The sequence below is a fragment of the Coloeus monedula genome, assembly GCF_965178545.1.
Source record: "Coloeus monedula genome assembly, chromosome: 21".
Lineage (NCBI taxonomy): Eukaryota > Metazoa > Chordata > Aves > Passeriformes > Corvidae > Coloeus > Coloeus monedula.
In genome coordinates, this window is record NC_138801.1 from 8,023,615 (window position 1) to 8,044,529 (window position 20,915).

Below are 20,915 nucleotides of genomic sequence, written 5' to 3' on the forward strand. Positions count from 1 at the left end.
TGCACAGGGCTCTGGCAATTAGCAGTGATGGAAGGGAAGAAAATGCTGAGAAGAAGCCTGTCAGTAATAATGGCTTCTGGTAAATTATTACATCATTGCAAAGTTTGTCTCAGTAACAACTATCCTTAAACCCAGTGGTGCATCAGCACCTGAATGGCATTTTTTAATGGTGGCTGGATGTTATTTCAGCTCTCTTTGGAGAATGGGGGCACCCAGCCAGCCTGCATGAATGCGGTGCGTGAGACAGCTTATGACATTCAAAGCACTGACAGCAGAATGCTTTTCATTTAGGGAACAGCTAGACAGAAACTATTACACTGTTGGAGAGTTATTACCCTCTTGGGCCCAACATTTGTATGCGAAGGAAACCTGTCTTTCACTTCAAGACAAATCGCATCCCACAGCAGTGTGGTCTGGAGCTCTGTGTCACATTCAGGAATTCGCTCCCATGTTCTGACACTTTGGGCAAATAACTTCAGTGTGCTGGGGTTACTGGGTGCTGAGAGCCTGGTCATTGTGGCAGAAAGTCAGGACGTGTGGGGGAAGACACAGCTCTGCCACTGCCCATCGCTGTCTGAGCCTCAGCCCGTGAGCCATCTCATTTCTAAAATGGGCAAGGAGCTTCCCAACCTTCCAGAGGTACCACAAGGATTGACTTCTTGATGTGGGTGAGATACTCAAGGGCTGGTATGATGGAAACCACAGGAATGCCATGACCCAGACAGAGGTGCTCCAGCCCTGTTTAACCACCAGAAGCATCCTCAGTCTTCTCCAACTTATCAAAGACTGCTGCTGGCAAAAACAACATCCTTCAAAATAATTACTTTTTTCAAGTAACTTGCAAGACTGTAAAAGTGTATCACAGCTGAAATGTAACTACATGTTTCTCATTTTTCTTTTCTGGTTCAGACAGAGGTGGCCAGTGGAGGGAGGTGTGATTTTCTCAATGTCCATCTGTGCTGTCCACCTGGTGGTATCATCTCTGGCTTTCCTAAACTTTCTCTGCCCACACCAATGCCCAAAGCTTAGCCAGCCTTGGAAAGAATTGTCCCTCTAATAAGAAGTCAAGATCAAGGAAAAACAAGAGAAGGCTTTTGCAACTTCCCAGAAACTCCCAAATTCTGGTAAATTCTTTTGGTCAACCAGTGTTTTTGAGCTGCTTGATCATTGAACTCCTGTGAGAGTCACCCAACCATCATCTCTGGGAAAACCACCAATTTCCCTACTGAGTGTCAGAACCGATGCAGGCGATCAGTCTGTGTGATAGGGTGGCCAGGGCAAAATCCTACTTGCCCTACTTGAAAAACAGAATTTACAACCCACATGCCTGCAGTGATTGTTTCTGTAAGACTTAGGAGAGACACCATGGACCACCTGAGCTACAGCCAAACTCACCTCACAGCCTTTAACACAATGAATGAGGGAAGGGTGAGGGTACCACTTGAGTCCTGCCGTGCAGACAACACTCTGGAGGGAAGAAATAAAAAAAGAGGAACAGGTTAAGACAAAGAAATCAGTGTACAGAAAGTCAGTGTGCTGGCTCCTATGGCTCTCCAGTACTTAACCAATGAAGTTCAGTTCCTAACACCTCTTGTGTTCTCAGGACCTGGCTGTCCTCCAGGTATTTACAAGAAGTGTTGGACTTGACACTTGCAATAACAGAGCATTTGAGATTAAAATAATATTTGAGGTTCTCCTAAAATGTCATGTCCAATATTTCACTCATGGTGGGGGAACGTGGCAGGGAAAGGTAAAGGCACAGGTCCACTCTTGCTCTTGGGTAGGGGGGAGGCATTCTAGGAATTCATTTAGGGATTTCTTTGGTGCTGCAAAGTTTTGTTTTCTTTCACTGCCCACCATACCTTTGCTTCTTGAAGATGGAAGCAGCTAAAGGTGGATTATCAGATACATTTCAGCACCATCTTAAATAAAAGCACCTCCCACCACACACCTTCAGAATAACCCCCAGACAGGACAGCATCATCTGCTACATTTTATGAGCTTTATAATAATTTCTGTCTCAACTCTGTCTATAGAAAAAAGTTGGATGCTTGGTTTTGGGCAAAAATGATGCCCAGCCTCCTAGACAATGGCACAGCCAGGGCAGCCACAGACATGCACACTTAGATTTAAAGAGTGGATGAAAACTTTGGCTGGTCAGTGGAGATGGTGATTCCACACCATGGAGGTCCTGGTGATAGGACTCCCATCCATGCAGCAGGACATCAGGCACAATGTTTATTTTGGGTTATTGCCATGGATGAAGCACTACAGTGTCCAGTTGAGCAAGATGAACACACAGGCACTCACCTAAAGTGTGGGGGTTGGGGTTGGATGGAGGCCTGGGGAAGGAAGGGATTAACATTTGGGAAGACCTGATGCACAAGCCATCCCTTCCCCTGTTCATCTGAGGGCTAATTTAATCCATCTGCAGGGGAACCTCAGCTTGTTTTTACAGTTTCTGTCATTTGAGGCTTACCTGGCGTGTGCTAGAAAAAAGGACTTTTATACTATCTGACTCGCGCTGTTTATCTTTCCGATGCTCTTGGATTTTCCACTATTAGTCAAGCCCGGCTTGCCCCACCTGCCTCGCAACAGGGCCTGTCTGTGTGAGGAGAGAAATGGCTGGGAAGGGGAGGGTGTTGTTTATCCCCTGGGAGGGAGGGAGGAAGGCTGCAAGGTGCGGGGGCCCTGCGGTGTCACACATTCCCCCGGCACGCTCTTGACAGACAGCTGGAGATTTCCAGGCTGCTGCCTGCCACAAATGGTGAGGGTTTTTCTTCCCCCCCCCCCCCCCCCGCCCCCACTTCTGTTTATTGCACTTCAGAGGGAAAAGAAAGGAAACTTTTCTAGGTTTGAAAATAAACAAGACCAGTCAACAGAGCAGGAGTGGGGAGAGTAAAGGAAGCAGTTCAAGAGCATTTGAACCCAAGAATTAGAACAAAGTGGAAAAACTCAGGCGTTTGTCTCCTGTGTCCAAGGCCAGAAGACAATAAGTGGAAGAAGTGCACTTCCAAAGAGCACCTCACATTCCCCTGGTAAGAAGCATCAATATTTACAAAACCTCTCGTTCTGTGTGTGTGTGTGAGCACGCAGAGTGAACAAAAGAAACCAAATAGCCCTGAACCAGGCTCTTCAGAAAGGAGTTTTCCATGTGAGAGCAATCCCTCGCAGAGGATGCACTGACTGCTTTCCTGACCCTTCAAGTATTAAAACGCCAGCACCTCCCTTAGAGGAATGGATGGGAGGTGGAGTCTGCTGAAACAGTGTTCTCTGAGTGCTCACTCAAGGTCATCCTCAATCCCAAACACAGCCTTGGGCTGAGCATCCTCCAGGGAATGCGAATGCAGCCCCAGGTTGCTCTCCACAGCACAGGCAAGCCAGGTGCCAGGTTAATCACTGGGTCAGTGGGACATTCCCATTCCTCTGGAGGGGCACCTGCCAGCGGCTTCATACCAGTTACTCTGTCTCTGTCTTTGCTAGTGGAGACCACTAGAGCTGAATTCAATCCTGCCAACATTCCTGGAGCTGGAAGCAGAGGGAAGGACCCTAGGTCTTAGTCCTGACTCCTCTGTCCGGTTTTCCAAGCCCTCAGTTCCCACCAGCCAACCTGTTTGTACCCTTAGGCTGCTGCTGTGGAGTGTGGGGTGCACTGGCAGAGAGGATGTGAGTAGAGGGGGAGACTGGGCTAGAAAACCAAGAAACTGGGAATGTTTGGATTGCTGGGCATCGTTTCTGCCTCCTGCTGTGCAAACAGGCCTACAGGTGCCACAGGGTGCTGCATGGGGCACCTGAGATAAACAAATGTACAGAAAGCAAGCAAGGATGGCTAAAGGTGGTACATGAGCATGATCTGATGGAATCAGTGTGCACAGAAGGTAGACTCAGAATGCCAACAAAGGATGTGGAAAGAGGTGTATGGAAGCACCACATCCGCCACATGCCAGGTGGTGCCTGGGGAACAAAGCCCATCTGGCCACTGCCCCGTGAGCCCCGTCCCTTCCCCACGCTGCCACGTGCTCCAGGCCCTTGTGGTGACATCTGCTGCCCTCCTGGCCACAGCTCCCCTCGTGCATCGGCTCCTGCAGCACAGCTGTGCAGCCGGCTGGGTTGACTTCGGTGCTGTCCCCACCCCAGAAATGCCACCCTGCCACATCTGCAGCTGGCGGCTGGGACTCCATCTGCTGTGAAGGGAGAGGGAGCCGGGCTGCGCTCCCACAGTAGGCAACAAAGAGCCAAGGAAGCAAATCAAGCTGTCATTTTCTTCTTGTGAGGGAAGACCCAGTGCCTCCGGTCACAGCACTTCCCTCCCGTGGGGGGACTAACACAATGATGTCAACCCTTTGCGGGCTGCAGAGGATATCAGGTTTCCCCCAGAGAGGCCGGTGGAGAGCTTTCCTCCACCTTAGATGGGTCAAGTGTCCCCCCGGGCTGCAGCCCAGGGACTGGCATCTCCTGCTCTCAGCTAACTCGCTCCTCAGGCACTAAAGGAACAGGACAATTAACCACAGGCTTAATGTGTGAGGGGATCAGACACTGCTGCCAGGAAAGGGGACTTTGGAGCTCCTTCTTCCTACACCTACAGATGGAATGGGATCTCCTGTGTTCCCAGGAGCGGAGCTGCTGCACCACAGCAGGTCACATCAGTGCCTCAGTTTCCCTGCTGCAGAATGAGCCCCAAACTCTCTCTCTCAAAAAAAAAAAAAAAAAAAAAAAAAAAAAAGGAGAGGGGAAGGAAGGAGGAAACCTGCAAAGCTCAAATGATTAGGGGCGTATTTAAGGAGCATTCCCTCTAATGACTTCTGGACATTTACTATCCCAGGGCTTGCAGTCCTCATGGGAAGAGGGGCCACGCTGCGCTCAGCCCAGCAGAGCTGGGATGTGCCGACCCTTTGAAGGCTCTCCCAGGCCTGCACACCATTTAGCCTGTTCCTACTCAGCACTAAGGCAAGAACCCAAGTTCAGACAGCCTAAGAAATTAGGTGTCTGCCCTGTTTCTCTGCAGTCAGTGGGAAGGAGCTGTCAAGCTGTCTCTCAGAGATTTTTCCCTTTTTTCTCCCCACTGCCTGCACAGTCAGTCTTGGCAGCTCTATCCATCGGTGTCTTCAGCAGCTCCGTGTGTCACACACAGTGAAGGGAAAATCATGGGGACAGCACTGGCTGCTCTGAACACATCCCACAGCAGAACAGAGGCACAGAAGATTTCAGGTGTTTTTTTTTTTCTTGCTGAAAGTACTGATTTGGAAGACACTGCCAGCATATCCTGATTTCAGCAAACTGTTTCAGACCCAACAAAGCAACTCAACCTAAACCAATTCTGAAAAAACACAGAAATATTTAGACATTTTGTGAAATAAAATATCTGTTGTTGTTTATCATTTGAGAGGACATTTAATTTCTCAGTTTTTGCTGTTTTATTTTTTTCTTTCATTTTCACTAAACAAAAAGTTTACAAAATCTCCTTGGAAATGAAATGCTATGCTATGTTCAAACCAACATGTTTTTTCTTCCAATTTTTTGGTTCACCAAAAATCACAATAACAAAAGAGTCACTTTGATTAGGGAAAAACTTTTTTTTTTAAATTTAAGAGAACTTTGAGTGAACCGAAAAATCAAGTGATTTGCACAGCTCTGCTCTAAACAACCCTGAGAGAAGGGATAGTTCCTTCTTCCCATTTTGCTTCCATAACAGATGTTGCATGAGCTGCAACAGACAAACTATTTATTTCTTCTCGTCAGCTCTCCCTGTGTTTTCTCTGTCCCCATCCCCTCAAAGGTAAGCACCAGAGATCAGTCCTGCCTTTATCTTCTTCCCATCCTGCCCTCATTTGTACTCCACTTGTGCCTAAATTAAGCAACAAAAAGTGTTTCCTGTGCGTCATTCAAGTACTCTGAGATGCACAAAGACTTGCCATGTAAATGCAACCAGCTGCTCCCTGTGCTCATATGGCACAACAGCAAAGCTGTCACTGGCCATAAACAGAGACACGGGTTATTAATGATACATAACACATTGCCATGGGGACCTTCCCCCAAGGCCTCCCACTCCCATCTCTCCAGGGTGTCCCCACTCCCACCAGAAGCAGCGTTTCTCCTGGTGGCACCCCACGAGGTGCCACTCCCCATGTGTGACATCCCCTTATCTGCAGAGTTGGATAAGATGGATGTTCTACAGCTACCAAAAAAAATCCCCTCTGGCATGTCTTCCCTCCCAACACAAGTTTTCCAGCCCAAATCTCACCCTCTAGTTACAAAGCGTTTGTGGGGTGGAACTTGTATCTGCTCAGGGCCTAAAGCTCTTTCAAGATCCTCACCATCAGGGAAAGAAAAGGGCTTATTTACCGCTGTGCTCTTGGAAACCATGATTTCTCCTCCATCCCTCACTCCCCTCATCTCCCCCTTTACTACTCTATGTTTTCCCTGCTGCCTAATGAGCCCTCCAGAGACCTGCAGGTATAAAACTCGTTACAGCTCCCTCCATGTACCCGCATCAATAAGTGAAGGAGTGCAGAGAGAACGGGAGGGAAGCTGTCACTTTATTTCCCCATGAATTACAAACCACTTTAAAGTCTGGCACTCAGGAAAGGGCCAGTGAGAAATTGCCCCTCATACTGAGATAGGGGTTTTCTTTATGTTTCATGCCAGAAACTTGGCAAAGCCTTGGATTAAGGCAGTCACAGAACCTCAGCATCTGGAGCGAATGGGAAGCTGGGAACGACATTATGAGCTTGTCATATTCTCTGGACTTAGGTTTCCCACTTCTTTCCCAGATTTATTCTCTTGCTCTGTGTGAAACAGGGAAGTTCAAAGTGGTGGAGAGTTCTGGAGCTGCTTGCTACCCACAGCCAAGGCCAGATTTCAAAAACCCCAAACCCTGGGCGCACATTTAGGCATGTAGAGAAGCAAATAGACTGTCAAATCTGCTCAGGGTATTCTGGGGCTGTGCTGGCTGCTCATTCTCCTTCTTAATGGAGTTCAGGTGTGTAAAACAGACTCCTGCAAAGCCAGGACCAAGTATGTAAATGCCAGAGGTCTTTGCTCAAGCACCACCAGCAACTTGCACCAACCTGGTGACATCTGATGTGCCACCGTCTTCTGCAGGCGTGTCCAGTTAGACTTCCACACCCACAGAAATACCATAAAGCCACAAACACCCGGTTTGTTTGTAGGAACGTGAGGGTTTTCAGGAGGAGTTAGGTGAGCGTGTCTCCCACTGGCACCCAAATGTGGGCGTGACACCCAGCAGGTGTTTGCTGCCAGCAGTGCTGAGTGTGTGTGTGCAAGGCACTGCACGTGGGTGTGCACGTCCCCATCAGGGCACGCTGCCACTGGTGTGTGCTGGAGGATGCTCAGGACAGGGAGCTGTGAGCAGTTAATGCTGGCTGTGCGTGTGCAGCAGGCAGGAGGGAGAAGTGGTGACCTCTGGAAGGGGCTGTGCTGAGCAGGCAGCTCTTGCATGCGGGTGGAGGGGCGGGGGGAGCACTCAGCCAGCTCCACGGGGTCGGGAAATGAAAAACCCTCTGTATCAGCTTCTTTTGTCATCCAGAAGCGGCACAGAAAAATCCAGCCCTGCCACCCAAAGAATGCAAAATATGGAACAGGAGGAAGGAAATAAAGCCTGGCCAGTGCCCTTTCTCTCACAGTCCGTCACAACTTCCTGTGGCATGGATCCCATTTCCAGACCAAACCCCACCGATGGGAGGCCTTTACCTTGAACTGACTTTCACTTGGAAAACACAGAGAGAAAGCAACTTGGAGAGAGAGTCACCATGTTATTGGAAGAGACACAAGAAAAATCAGGAGTTCTTTCCTAGAGGCCCAAATTCCCCATTTTCCCCCCATTGAACGAACCACAGGTAACACTGATCCCTCACTGCTCTTAAACATGCAACAAGGGATGTGGTTCGTGCAGCTGCCAGGCACTGACCTTCACTCTCTGAGGGTTCATCCAGTGCTGGATGTCTTGCACAGTCTCGTTCACGCGCAGGAGGATGGGCTCGTGACTGTGATCCAGACAGGAGGTGGTACACTCCGTGCCTGCTCAAAACACAAAGGGGATAAAGCTAAAGGATAAAGCAGGCAGCTTCTGACCCTTCCAGCATCCTTCCAGCTGAAGGACAGGATTACGGCTCGTTTTTCCTAAATTGCAATTAGCAGTCAACCATAACTATCATATATCTCCTAGCCACACGTGAAGTGCTGAGCACAACCCTGCGCTCAGCAGGACAGCATGGGGGTGGCAGATATTCCAGGGCCTTTTTGTACGAGCTGCAAATCTAAGTATTTCTCTGGCTATTAACTCCAAGAAGGGGGTCAGGTTTTGCGCCTTCAGATCATCAAGGCAGTGTGAAGGTTTTTCCATTTCAACTGCTCTTTCAAGCAGTGGGGCTGATTAGGCAGAGGCTGTCGAACTCATCTCACCTATGACATGGCAGAAACCTATTGTTTGATCTGTCAGATTTACAAACATCCAATAATAATCTTCCAAAGGGTGACCAAGCCTAATGATATTGAAGACATGCTATCACCCAAGTCCCACAGTCGATAAAAAGTACGCAGAAAGGTAATGATGGCTTTGTTCACACATAAACCTGCTTTTTCTCTGATTAACTGTCATGACCAGTGGGAATCCTGTCCTTTCTTTATTAAAACATGCTGCGATACTCTGCAGCAATATCCCAGAGCCCTGTGGTGACACAACCGTAAGCCCTTGTGTGTTGGACCATTACCATTTCCCCCCTGGAAAATCACTCTTGAATGGCACAGCTGCTGCAAACATGTCATTAGGATTTCTGCACTCCAATCAGCGCTGGGGGAGGAAGTAATCTCCGCACTGGTTTGAAGAGCTGAACCTTTGGCTCAACACACGCCTCAGCCTGGAAGGGCAGATTAGGTGTCTGAGGAATTACCGAAGGTGTGTGGGATTCGTAGTGACCACGACTGGTTGCTATTATTTTCCCACCTGCTTCTGCCTTCCCACATGCTCCACTTGGAGGAGTCAGTGGGAGCAGCCAGACCTGGGCTGGAAAGATGGGGAGTGCTTGGGGTTTGTTTTGCTTTCCCAGGACACCTGGTAGTGGTTCCAAGGGCCATTGACACCACCCCCATAGTGAATGAGTGGCAGGAGAGCACCTTTTCAAAAGGACATTGATCAGGCTTTCAAAAATGCAAGGAAGAGAGGAAAACCCCAACATCTGATCCCAAAAGTTGGTGCTGGGTGAGCCTACAAAGTGTGTGGTATGTCTCCATCTGCTGAGGATGAGACCTAGCGGCTGCTGTGCCCTCTCTGAGCTCTAAATCCCTCTCCAGAGAGAGCCACACTCTTGTGGGGGGTCTGCCCCACGCATCCCTCACCTCCATGATGCTGTGTGGTCCCACCCCGGGGTCAGGGCCATCAGTCCCTGGGATTGGCACCTGTCAACAGTCACTGAGAGAGGAGCGAGAGCTGGCAGGCACTCAGCACAAAGATGATCCCCTGCAAACCAGGAACTGGGGTTTCTCTCCTTGCAAAAACCTGTCTGGCCCTGGAGGTAACCTCGTCTCAAGGGTAAAACGCCTCTCCACATTAAGAGTCGCCGCAGCCTCCTTGCCACTCGCTCTCCCGCGCTCCACCACGCTCATGGAGAGGAGCGGGTCGGAATTGTTTTGATATATGATCTGTAATTGGCATCATTACAGAGCGGTGATCTCATCCAGGTCGTGTTCTCCTCCCCAGGGAGGGAACACAAGGAGGCTCGTGGTCCTCCGCATGGCTGCGATATAATGAGGGAGCCGCGCAAGGAGGAAATTTCTCCAAGTTCAAAGGGACAGGCGGAGGCAGGAGGGGGATGGCAGGGGCTGGGAGGGGGACTGCAGGAAGGGGCCTCGCAAACCTGTGTGGGCTGCAGGCAGTGCAGCTCCTGTTGCAGCCCTTACAGCAGGGAGACCCCCAAAATGGGAGCTGAAAATACAATATTGTGTGGACGGCTCCGCGTCTGTCCCTCCCTGCGCCTGGGTGATACAAAGCCAAGATGAGTGCAGGGGTCATCACCCTTGCAGAGGGAACAGGTACCCCAGAAAGAAGGAGGAAAGTGGACCTTTTAAAACAGCTCCTAAACAACTGTCATACCAAAGGGGATGCTCAGCTGGTCTCATACTGTTTCTGGGGAGACCTGAATTATCCTGGTGCTGCATTCTCCTGTCACCTCCCTGCCTTTCAGCCTCTGGAGCGCCGGGTTTGTGCACGTGGCTGAAGGAGTGGGACATTACAAAAGTGTAAGACCAGAAGCAGGTACAATCCCTGCATGTATTTTGCAGACTGGATGTGTCTCTGGCACAGCCTGGCATGCTGCTGCCCCTGAAAACCAGCTGGCCAAGAAGGGACACCATGAAACTGGAAGCCCTGCAAGGAACCTGCAGTCAGAGCATGTTACATGATGCTCTCAGAGCTTCACCTTTCCTAAAAGCATTTCCCTGAAAAGCCTCCCATAGCAGGTTCTCACTCGGGCAAACACATCCACAGAAGGTGACTTGAAGGACTGCAGGCTCCTTCCTCCCTCCCTGTCATTCCCATCCTCTTCCTGGTGTCCTGCTGTCTGCTCCCACCTGGGGACAGGTGTCCAGGGGTGCTCACCCACCTATGCCGTAGCCACCGGCACACTGCAGCTTCAGGTGGCTGTTGAGCTGGGTGGGCAGAGCACACTGCCCCTGCATCTCCCTGCACAGGTGGAAGGACCCGCTCCAGGTGCCATCCTTCCGGCAATGGATCACATTGCTCCCACGGCCCTGGGAATGAGAGAAGGAGATAATGAGGATTGACACAGAAATAGCCAGGAGAGGCTGAGAGGTGAGAGGTGAGCAGAGCTGAGCTGTGAGCAAAGTTCTGCTGGAGCTGGAAAAGCTCCTGGTTGGGACTGCCAGCCCTGGGGGGGGGCAAGAAGGAGTTTTCTTCCAAAGACTAAAGAAAACGAAACCTGCACTGCTCTCTCTCTCTCACACACACACACACACAAACACAGACATCTCTTCTGTGCAATTCAAGGTCTTTACAAGCCCCTTGCAAGCTCTCCACCTTACAACAGCCCCACTCCTGTTGCAATAAAGGTGCCTTCACCCCGTTTGCCTTCCTCCTTGTTGAAGGTTGGTGTTGAATGCAGACAACCTTTTTCCTCTTCGCAATTTCTAACCAGTTACATCATCTTTGTCTTGAAAAAGAAAGAATCCCCAAGGGCTGTCTGAAGGAGGAAGGGAGAGCGGGACATGAGCTTAGCAGGGCAGAACGTGCTCTTTAGAGCTTGGCTGCCTTGAGTGACAGCAGGCAAAGGGGCTGAGACGGACACGCACAGAGGCAGGTGGGAAGGAGGAAAAAATCCTCTGGTGTGGGAAGGGGCAAGGAGTAGAATATGACATTTCTCTTATAGAAAAGATTCTCTGTATGATACTGGAGAATGAATACCAAAGTCCGAGGGGAAATATCATGCCCTTTAAAAACAACAAAGGAGTGCACAGGCAATCTATTGTCAGATCTATCCTCACGGCACTGGGGATTTCTGTGCAAACAAGCTGTTCTGTGGGATCTGCGAACCCGACTGCCATGGGGCAATGTGGGACATTCAACAGGAGGATGTCTGCTGTGGTTGGGCTCCAAACCTCCTGTGGGGGCCTTGCTGGGTGGGAGAACCATGCAGGATCTCTGCTTCTCCTCACCCGTTTTCATTCCAGGCACATTGCCTGCAATCTACCCACCCTGCTCTTGGAGACTGTGCTGGATATCTTTGGGGATCCTTTAATGTGCTGTCTATACTGGGATCCCTGCGGGGCTGCTGAACTTTTTGGAGGAGCTCTGCCCTATGACCCACACCTATTGTTGCACAGGGACCTGCATAAGCCCCTGGTACCAGCATGGAAGAGGGCACAGCCTTCAGTGTTAGTCTTGTCCTTAACATCCTAATGCTTCCCTTTTTTTGCTCAGCTTTGTTAATGAACACAATGTTTAGTGAGATGCAAAGTGGTCTTAGCAGCAGACTACGGTGTGGGACCTGCTTCCCCTTTTCTAGACATCTGGCCATTGCCAGAAGTAATAAGGAAATCATATGAAAGGATAATGGAGCAGATGGACTCAGGGTGTGATCCAGCTTGGTGATTCTCACCTAAGGGCCAGTTTGGCAGAGATTGATTAATTTAGATCTGACTGTTCATATGATTTGTGTACAATCTGCAGAAATGGAAGACCCTTGCTCTGGTGCCAGGGGAGGTACCTGCTTAAATGACCATTACATTCCTGGTGATTAAGAGATGCTGTACGTGCAGCCAAGTAATGATCTTTCAGCATGGTGACAAAGTCAGGAATAAATTGCTAAACGATAATTGAGCACAATTTGCTGTTTTAGCAAATGTGGTGCACTTCCCTTGTAATTTCCATGCCAGGGTTCAAACATGATTCTCAAAGGTGAGCCATGAAACCTGATTTATGTTCCTGGAGCTGGCTGTGCTTGTGGGTACTCTTATATAGTTTCAGCAACATACTCGGAGATCCCAGGATATCCATTGCTATAGTAACATACTGTCCATCATTCCCTGACCTGCAAAATCTCTTGTGAAAATCCCTGCTGGGTTTCTTGCTTGGATGCAACGTGTATTATCACCTTATATAGCTGAGAGAGACTTAGTGGGGTTTAATCCTTAAATAATTAACACCTCTCAAGTGGTTCTGGCTTGTGCCAGGAGTCCTCTCTCTTCTTCTGTAGCCTATTTGCTGGGATAACTGAAAATACTTTTCACTGTAAATCCCTTTCTCAAGATGTTATCTGCTCCTTTGCCCAAGGTGCTTTCCTGTCCCTCCCAGTGAATGCAGACAGTGCTGCATCTCTCTCTTTCCAGAGCTCACTTCATTACTGCTGTAAACCCTGACTCCACTGCTTGCTCCTCTTTGTGTTCACCCCGCTTAAAAGCAAAGACAACCCATTCCACCAGCTGTCATTGCCCTGGAGGTCCCAGTTTCTCTGCACTGGCAGTGCTGGAACACGGCACCAGCCATGCTGACTCCTCTGAGCAAGTGGTGGATGCACAAAGCCACAGCTGCCATATCCCAGAGCTCCCACCCACTCTGCACTCACGCCTGCAACTTCTCATTTCACACTGCTCACAACCTCACTCCAAGTCTTAAACAAGGAAAACTTCTCCAGGTGCCCTGATGTGAAATGCCACGGCTCCTCCTGTTGTCCCTGTGGAGAGGGCAGGCCAGAGGGCAGGGAACAGGGGCTTTTAACCAGTGGAGCAGCTACCAGACGTGTCTTTCACATAACCGGCCTAGGGCAGGGTTGGTACCTTTTTAAATGTCCTCAGATTCTGGAATGAAATTAAACAGCCCTTGTCAGAGCACTCCCTGCTCCATGCAGTGCCTGCCATAGCTGCAGATTCCACATCCCCACTTTTTCTTCCCAACCGCAGGGAGCAGCAGCAGCACCACTTCTGGGAGAAGCTACTTATCTCACAAACTATAATTACCTCTGGTGAGGAAAACTAGGCATTTCAAAGAAGATAGTAGAGGCCAGACCTTCTCATATCAGTGAACAGAGCTTCCAGGAAGCCAAAGGCAACACGCTGATTTGTGCCAGAGGAGGATCTGACCTCTGATGCCAAATGACACCTTCACAGCCAGAGAAACATGGAAGTTTAGAGAGAGATCACCTGAATAGTTGCAATCCCTATGGCATTAAATTATCACAAGACACACAAACATACAATGGTAAGAACTGGAGAGAAAAGCAAGGTGAAACAGAATGAACAAATGGGATAAGTGCAGATAACTCACATTCTACTTACTTTCATTTGTTGCTCTGTATTTTCTAGACAGATCATAAAGCCACTGAGGCAGATCTTTCTGCCACTTACTGTCCAGAAACAGTAAGTCAGTCACTTCTAATCCTCTGCAGCTAATAGTTAATACTGTTACTGCTGTCATAAAAATAATATTCCCAGGCTCTCCCTCTACTTTAATTATGTTTTTCCCTTCTGCATTTCTCTGTTCTTGGAAGAGCTCATTGTCCCTCGGCCTCTCCAAGACCAGTGTCCTTAGGGAAGATATGGTAAAGCCAGACTTGTATGGACTGAGGTAGCTCGGGTAAGGGAGACTCACCGACTCACTGTCATCATCCTCGCACTTGATCCGGCACTCGCTGTTGAACTGGAAGCCATTGGAGCACTGGTAGAGCCCGTGGAACTTGGAAGGTGGAGGGTCACAGGTGACGGGCACGCAGGCGCCTGGCAGCCACGTGCCATCTTGTGTGCACTGGATCTTAAAGGCTCGCCTTTTTGTGCAGAAAAAAGCAACATTTAGTGAGTGGCTGAGTCAGCTGGGAGCCTCTAAAGCCTCTGAGCTCTGCTAGCAGGTTGCAGGGGATGGGTGTGCTCGAGCTTTTAACACTTGGAGAACAAGTTGTGAATCTGCGTCATGAGGTCTCTGAGCAAAAATAACGATTATTTGCAAAACCAACATTGAGCTGCCCAGCCTAAACTCCTCTTTTGGCCTTGGACACATCTCCCAAGAACTCAGCTTCCCAGGCTTGTGGGCTGTGGTTGGTTTGAAGTGGGTTTGTGCAGAGTCAGAAGTATACGACAGCACTAACCCTTTTCTGCAGGGTTTCAAAGGGGACTCCCCAGGCTGCATATCAAAGGGGTATTTCTAAGGTAAAGTCTGTTTTTTGAGCACTGGTCAGGATTTTCAAAGAAGCCTAAGGGAGCTGGGTGCCTAAACTGACACAGCACAGATACCTGCATGAAAGAATTGCTCCATGCTATTCCCTATGGCACGTGGAGTCTGTGATAAACACCCCCTTCCCAAAATAAATTTAACTCATAGCTTTCTGAATCAGGCTGATGGCATAGCTTTAGTCTTTCACGTACTTTCTTGATTTTCTGGAGGATCCAGGGACGTGGTAACCTGGTTTGCATTTGTACTTGCAGAAGGAGCCCACTTTGTGCTTGTCTTCTCGGCAGCGAGTGGTCTGGAGATCCGCATTGGGGACGACGGAGGGTGCTCGACACATCAGCTCACACAGGGCCTCAGGAAAGGACCACAGCCCGTCCTCCATGCAGGTCAAGTTGCTGTTGTTTCCTGAGAAGAACAGTGAGCAACGTTCAGCAGGACTGTTTTCTTTTGAAATGTCATTACACCCATAATGCATCAAAAGCCCCCTCAGCCGATTTGACAAATCCAACTGCATTGAACATTCACATGTCCTGTGTGTTCTCTCGCTCTAGATGATGTCATTAAATCATTAAGAACTCTGCTTTCAGGTGACAGGCAGGCAGTGCTTATTTCAGGAAATGCTATAGCATAGGGGAAGCCACACAGGCTTTGTCATCTTTTGTATTTCTCTTCCTTATTTTGTTCCTCTCTGAAAGGAAACTTGTTTCATACACCAACCCCCTCCTCTCCAAAGCCATGGCTTTAACAGAGGGTTTGGTGCCATCACATTCTTCATTCTGCTTCTGTGTTATATCTTTTTCCTGAATCTGTCCCTTTTATTTCAATTTGGAGCCTTTTGGAGCAGCATCTGTTAGTATTAGAGTCACTACTCCAACACAATGAGGAGCCATTCTCAGCTGGGGACTCTCAGTCCTTGGGGACTACTGTGATAAATACGATTCATAATACTCATTAGAGACTCATTTTCCTCAGGAAGCTTTCTTGGCCAACACCTCAAAGGTAAAAGGTACAATAGATCTATTTGCCTCTGCTATGACCTACTTGACTTCAGAAGGTTAAGCTAAAAGTAGCCCAGTCTCAGTGTATTTTACATTCTTTGTTATTTTATACCATATGTTGAAAAGGAATAAGCTTTTCCTAAGAAACAAAGCACAGCTATGAGCCACTAACCCTTCAAAAATCCCTAATACTCCATTGAAATCCCCGAGCATTGCTGCAGGAACTCTTCTCAGCCCACAAGACATATTTTCAACAGTGAGCCAACTTCGGAGTTATCCGAAATAATACTGACAAACTGCTAACCCCGGAGCAATGCCATCTCTCTGCGAGGGGAGGAAGAGAGCCCGAGCATGAAGCTGGAATTCAAAGAAGAAAACAAAAGGCTCTGGAGGGCTCAGGAAGGTATGTGGAGGAGCCCTCCTGCCCTGCCCTCAAAGATAAGAGAAGCCGCATTAAATCAGCCCTGGATTTCTCTCTCCCCTCCCCAACTGCAGATGATTGCAGAGGTATTTTGTGCAGAAGGGAGTTCTTTTCTGGAGCACCAGCATGTTCCTCTGCTCTGACTCATGCAGCAGCTCCCAGCCCAGCCGTGGTGATATCATACTTGCCACTGCAAAGCGATAAGCTGTGACATTACCAACAGTGGCTGTCATGACGTCAGTGATTGAATTAGGCATGAGTCACTCGAGCGCTGTTCTCCAGAAGCTTAGTGGCAACATTATTAGTCATCAGTGACGGCTCTACACCGAACAGTGCCTTTACCTCACAGCTCACAGCGCTTCTGGACAAAAGTGAAGTGATGCTACACACCAGAGGTGCAGCCCCTGACCTGGGGTTGGTTGTCATCCCTCCAGCTACCCCTGAGTCATCAGCTCTTGTTGGTCATGATGAGTATAATTATTTTCACTGCCCACTCAAAAAAATTTGAAGCACTTTAAATGATAAAATAGCTTTTGTTGAAGATGGCCCTCTGAGTGTATAAACAGAAAAAGGGAAGTTTTTGTTAAAAAGTAGTCTTAATTTTCTCTTAACTACCCTTTGAGTAGTCATAACTTTGACTGTGTGTTGGCTGCTGTGGCTATCTTCCATCAGAGTTAAAAAGAACTAAGCAATTTCCTTATATATGAAGAAATCAACATAGCCTTTCCCTGAAATGAAGAACACTTCCCATGCCTTCCCTTTTGGGGTTTGCAATGAATCCCAGCAGAAAAGGAGAAACCACAGGTACAAAAAAATTGTATGCAGTGTTTGTATCTGAGTTGACAACAGCAGTTAAGTTTACTCCACTGGAAGATGGACAAGTTAATTTGGGTCCAATGTTCCTTCAAATTAACAATGGTATCTTTTCTTGCTTCCTGAGGCCCAGATCAAAGAGGGAAATGTGCCAGCGAGCAGAAGAGTTGATGGTGCGGAGAAGAGGATGCAGATGTTAACAGAAAAGTAGCAGGGAAGAAGGTAGATGAGGAAAGGAAAGAGGGCAGAAAGCTGTATTCTTTCTAGGGGAAAAAATAAAAGAAAAAAGGAAAAATAAAGAGTCCCAAACAAGAAGGGGAGAGGAAGGTCAGAGTACAGCAAGGTGAGCGTGGAAAAGGAGAAGGGTGATGGTGGGTTAGAAAAAGCAGTGACGGGGGTCTGTGCCACTGGGGTGTGGGGCTTTTCATTCTTCTTTTGCCTTTCCAAATACATGGAGGAGGCATAGAAGGGAGACAGACAGTGGAAACAGAAAAAGCATGGGAAAGAAGATGAGAGAATTCAATCTGATTTATCCCCATGACTTTTCCATGTTTTGGTTGTATGGAAGCAATATTCCCTGTCATTACTGCCTGGCCAGCCACGATCAAGGAAAGGTCAAAGTAAGGTAATAGAGAGATGCAAAGGAACTTAACTTCTAATACAAATAAACCTTCCGTAGAGTCCCATAATTCTTCCTACTTAAAATATCCTGAATAATTCTAAACCAACAGCAACATGTATTCCTAGGAGCAGTCTGTGTTAGCTGTTTCTCTCAGGTCGCTGCACAGACACCCCCAATACCTTTCAGAAGAGCAGGAGGTCGGCAGGTGAAGGAGCATTTCTTGCCAAATGTGGTCCCCTCACTGCAGTTGAAGGTGGCTGGGTAGACATGGTACTGGTCTGGGACACCACAGTCCACGGGCTCACAGGTCACCTGCTTGTTCCACTTCCCATCCATGCAAGTCATGGTGACACTGGACTCCATCTGGAAAAAGACACATGGCTACAGCCACCACAGCCAGCAAGGGACAGATCAAAACCACTTCAAGCCTACTAATAGCCATTATTTTGGCTCACAAGTTAAGCAAAGCCATGTCTGGTCCCTACCATCATCATTTGGACAGCAGCTACCAAACCCACCAAGGCTCATAACAGTGTCAGAGAAACAGGATTTTCTGCCCTCCCCCCCACCCCCAGGGTGAGACACCAAAGCACTTCCATAGAAAGACTGGAGCTCTACAAATAATCCAAACTCTTGTCTGGCCTCCTGAGACAAGCAGGGAAGCTGCTGCTCTGCCCTGCCATTGGAAAGGAGCACAAGCCTGAGCTGTTTGGAGCTGACAGCTGTCCCCCATCCCTGTCACCTTTGCGGTGACACAGCCACTCCAAGGGGATCCCCCTGTGCTTCCAAGTAGTCAAACTCACTCTTGGGTTTGAAGTAAAAGCCAAGCTGACACGAAGCCATTTGGGACTCTCATCCACGGCTCTCCCGAGAGGTGTCAGTCACCCTTGGATGGGGATCCCAGGGGAAGGGCTTTGGGCCACATCAACCTTGTGTGCAGATACTGACAGCTGCTGTTGTGGCTTCTGTCAGAGTGCCCCAAGGCTCCACACAGAATCAAGGCCCTGCTGTCCTGACACCATGGACATGAATGCCCGAGAGACAGACCTTCTCCAGGAGGAGTTTGCTATGGACAGACCCAAGAGCATCCTGCCCATAACTGGCACCTGGAACTTGAGAGGGTGTACACAGAACCAGTGCCCGTGCTCTGACTTCCCCAAAGTCACTGTACCATCACAGCAACACAGAAGCTACACTTCTATGGATCTCAGGAATAATCCAAACTGCACAGCACACTGGGATTCTGGAGTGCTAGGGGCAAAGGAGAGAAATCTGGGGAGGTAAAGGAGCCACCCATCCAAAGCTCAGATGAATTTACTGGGTAAATGAGGGACAAACAGATGTTGGCAAAGAGAACTGAGTAAACAACATATCCACTTTCTAATTAAAAATGGAAAATTATTGAAGACTAGAAGTGAAGAATTTAACTCTTCCCTCCACACCAGAATAAAGAGAGGGACAGAGGTTAAGAAATGTGAGAAACCCAAACATGAGAAGGGGAAGATACTGGTGAGGAATCTGACCAAGCCTTACAGCAGCACTCCTCTGCCTCCAGGGAGTATTTTATTCAGGGCTGGTATGCTCACAGGAGATTTGCACCGCCGGCCATTGATCTGGGTTTATAAAAGGAAGGGGAATTTTTCTAGCACACATCAAAGAGACCTGGATTCCCTTTTTGCAAAAACACCCTAATGGTTTCAACAGAAGTTCAGACCTGTCTCCCTTTGATATATGGTTGCATTCAGAATGGAAAAAGCAGTCCCAGAGCTGAGAAACTGGACACTTCCCAAGTGGGCACAAAACCCCTTTTCTAGACTGGAGTTTATTTAAACAGGGAGCATTGCTGATGGAAAAAAATGCCTTTTCTACAAACTCAGAGTAGCACATTCTGGGATACTCAGAGCCATCAGGTGAAGTGACACTGTGTGTTCTCATTCCCAACCATTTCACTCCCCAGTGGCTGTTAATTCTGCCTTTGTTGTTTATCAGAATACCTGTATTATTAAAAATTGTATACGAACTGCAGGCAGTTGATGTCCTGAAGGTGCTTCCAGGGGGTTGCAGTGTGATGGCCACAGGAGAAGGGATAATACAGCACATTCCCATGTCTTGCAAACCATCAGCACTCCAGGATGAGCTGCTCCATTTCCCTTTAACAGATGCTATCATCAAATAACACAGCAGCACCATGGCTGCTGGAACTTAAAACATAAACCCAAGCTATTGATGTCAATAAAATCAAGCTAATGATGTCAGGGGCTATCCAAATGTTATGGAAAAGAAATAGGTCTTGCATAGTTTCATGTTGGATACCGGATCCATGCTGAACATAGAGAGGCTCCATCAATAAGAGATTCAGCTCCAGGAATACAGTTATTGGTGTTGCTGTGATTCTGAGTTTAGGAATAAATGAGCGTTCCTACTAGCTGATGCTGGCTGCTGAGACACAGTGTGGTGCACGAGGAAGCTTCTCTAATGAGAAACTGACCGGTTGCACATCAGATGTACCTCTGCAGAACACTAAATAAACAGTGCAAACTCAGAAACCTGAATATAACAGAAAAATTTAAACAGGAGCAATATCTGTGCGTGACAGCCACACCGTACAAAAGGAATGTTTTGCCCAAGCTACCACTTGTGAGAGTATTTCAGCTGCAGCCGTGGCCTTTGTTAGCAGGAAGCTCTGGGACACCAGAACCTGCTGGAAATGCCACGGGCCTGGGATCCCCTCTCTTTGGAAGAGATCCCTCTCTACAGCCGTACTCCCACTGCACTTTGTCTGTGCCCCTGTTCTAGACCTTGATGTGAAAAAGTTAGTAATTAGTGTCTCCACATTTTCACCTCTGGGTTTTTCCCCATGGTACCTTCCCCACAAAAACCCCAACCTAACCTGTAAGAGTCCTCTCAGACCCCTATGGCTCTTCCTCTTCCTGGCACACTGGGAAGGACATTCCCAAGCAGAGAGGCTGTGCCCATGAGGGTAAGACCCTGGCTTCTCAGCTTTTCCCAGTAATTTGTTCCACGTTTGGCATGATGGAAACTGAGGTTTTCAAGGTCAGACATAATAATGGCACATTTTAGAGCATGTCTATCATGTCATCACTTCAAGCAACAGGAGCACATGTAATTCTGCAGCAGGACACAGCAGAGAGCATTCCCTGCAATGGAAACAAAGACCAGCAGCTCTGATTGGAAGTACAGAGGACAAACTTATCATGGAAATCACCACTGATGGCACCCACCAGCTTTTGGCTTTCCCCTCTTGCAGCGTCACACCCGAGGGTGTGTCACTGCACTGCCCAGGGACAGCACCCCTGCTGCTGAGCAGGATCCTGTCCCTCCCCAGCTCCATGCCACACCATGGGGCTATTT

The 20,915-nt window shown here is 48.4% G+C and overlaps 1 protein-coding gene across 1 annotated transcript in view; it reads right to left on the reverse strand.

Annotated features, from left to right (window-relative positions):
* The window catches only part of PAPPA (pappalysin 1), a gene marked incomplete at both ends in the record, with an annotated part of 174,395 nt that overhangs the window by 13,826 nt on the left and 139,654 nt on the right, over positions 1–20,915 (reverse strand). Inside the window, 6 exons of the mRNA XM_082295308.1 lie at positions 1,396–1,467; positions 7,928–8,037; positions 10,617–10,764; positions 14,117–14,288; positions 14,884–15,094; positions 17,723–17,906. Coding sequence (XP_082151434.1) covers positions 1,396–1,467; positions 7,928–8,037; positions 10,617–10,764; positions 14,117–14,288; positions 14,884–15,094; positions 17,723–17,906 — 897 coding nt within the window. The remainder of the gene's footprint in view (positions 1–1,395; positions 1,468–7,927; positions 8,038–10,616; positions 10,765–14,116; positions 14,289–14,883; positions 15,095–17,722; positions 17,907–20,915) is intronic.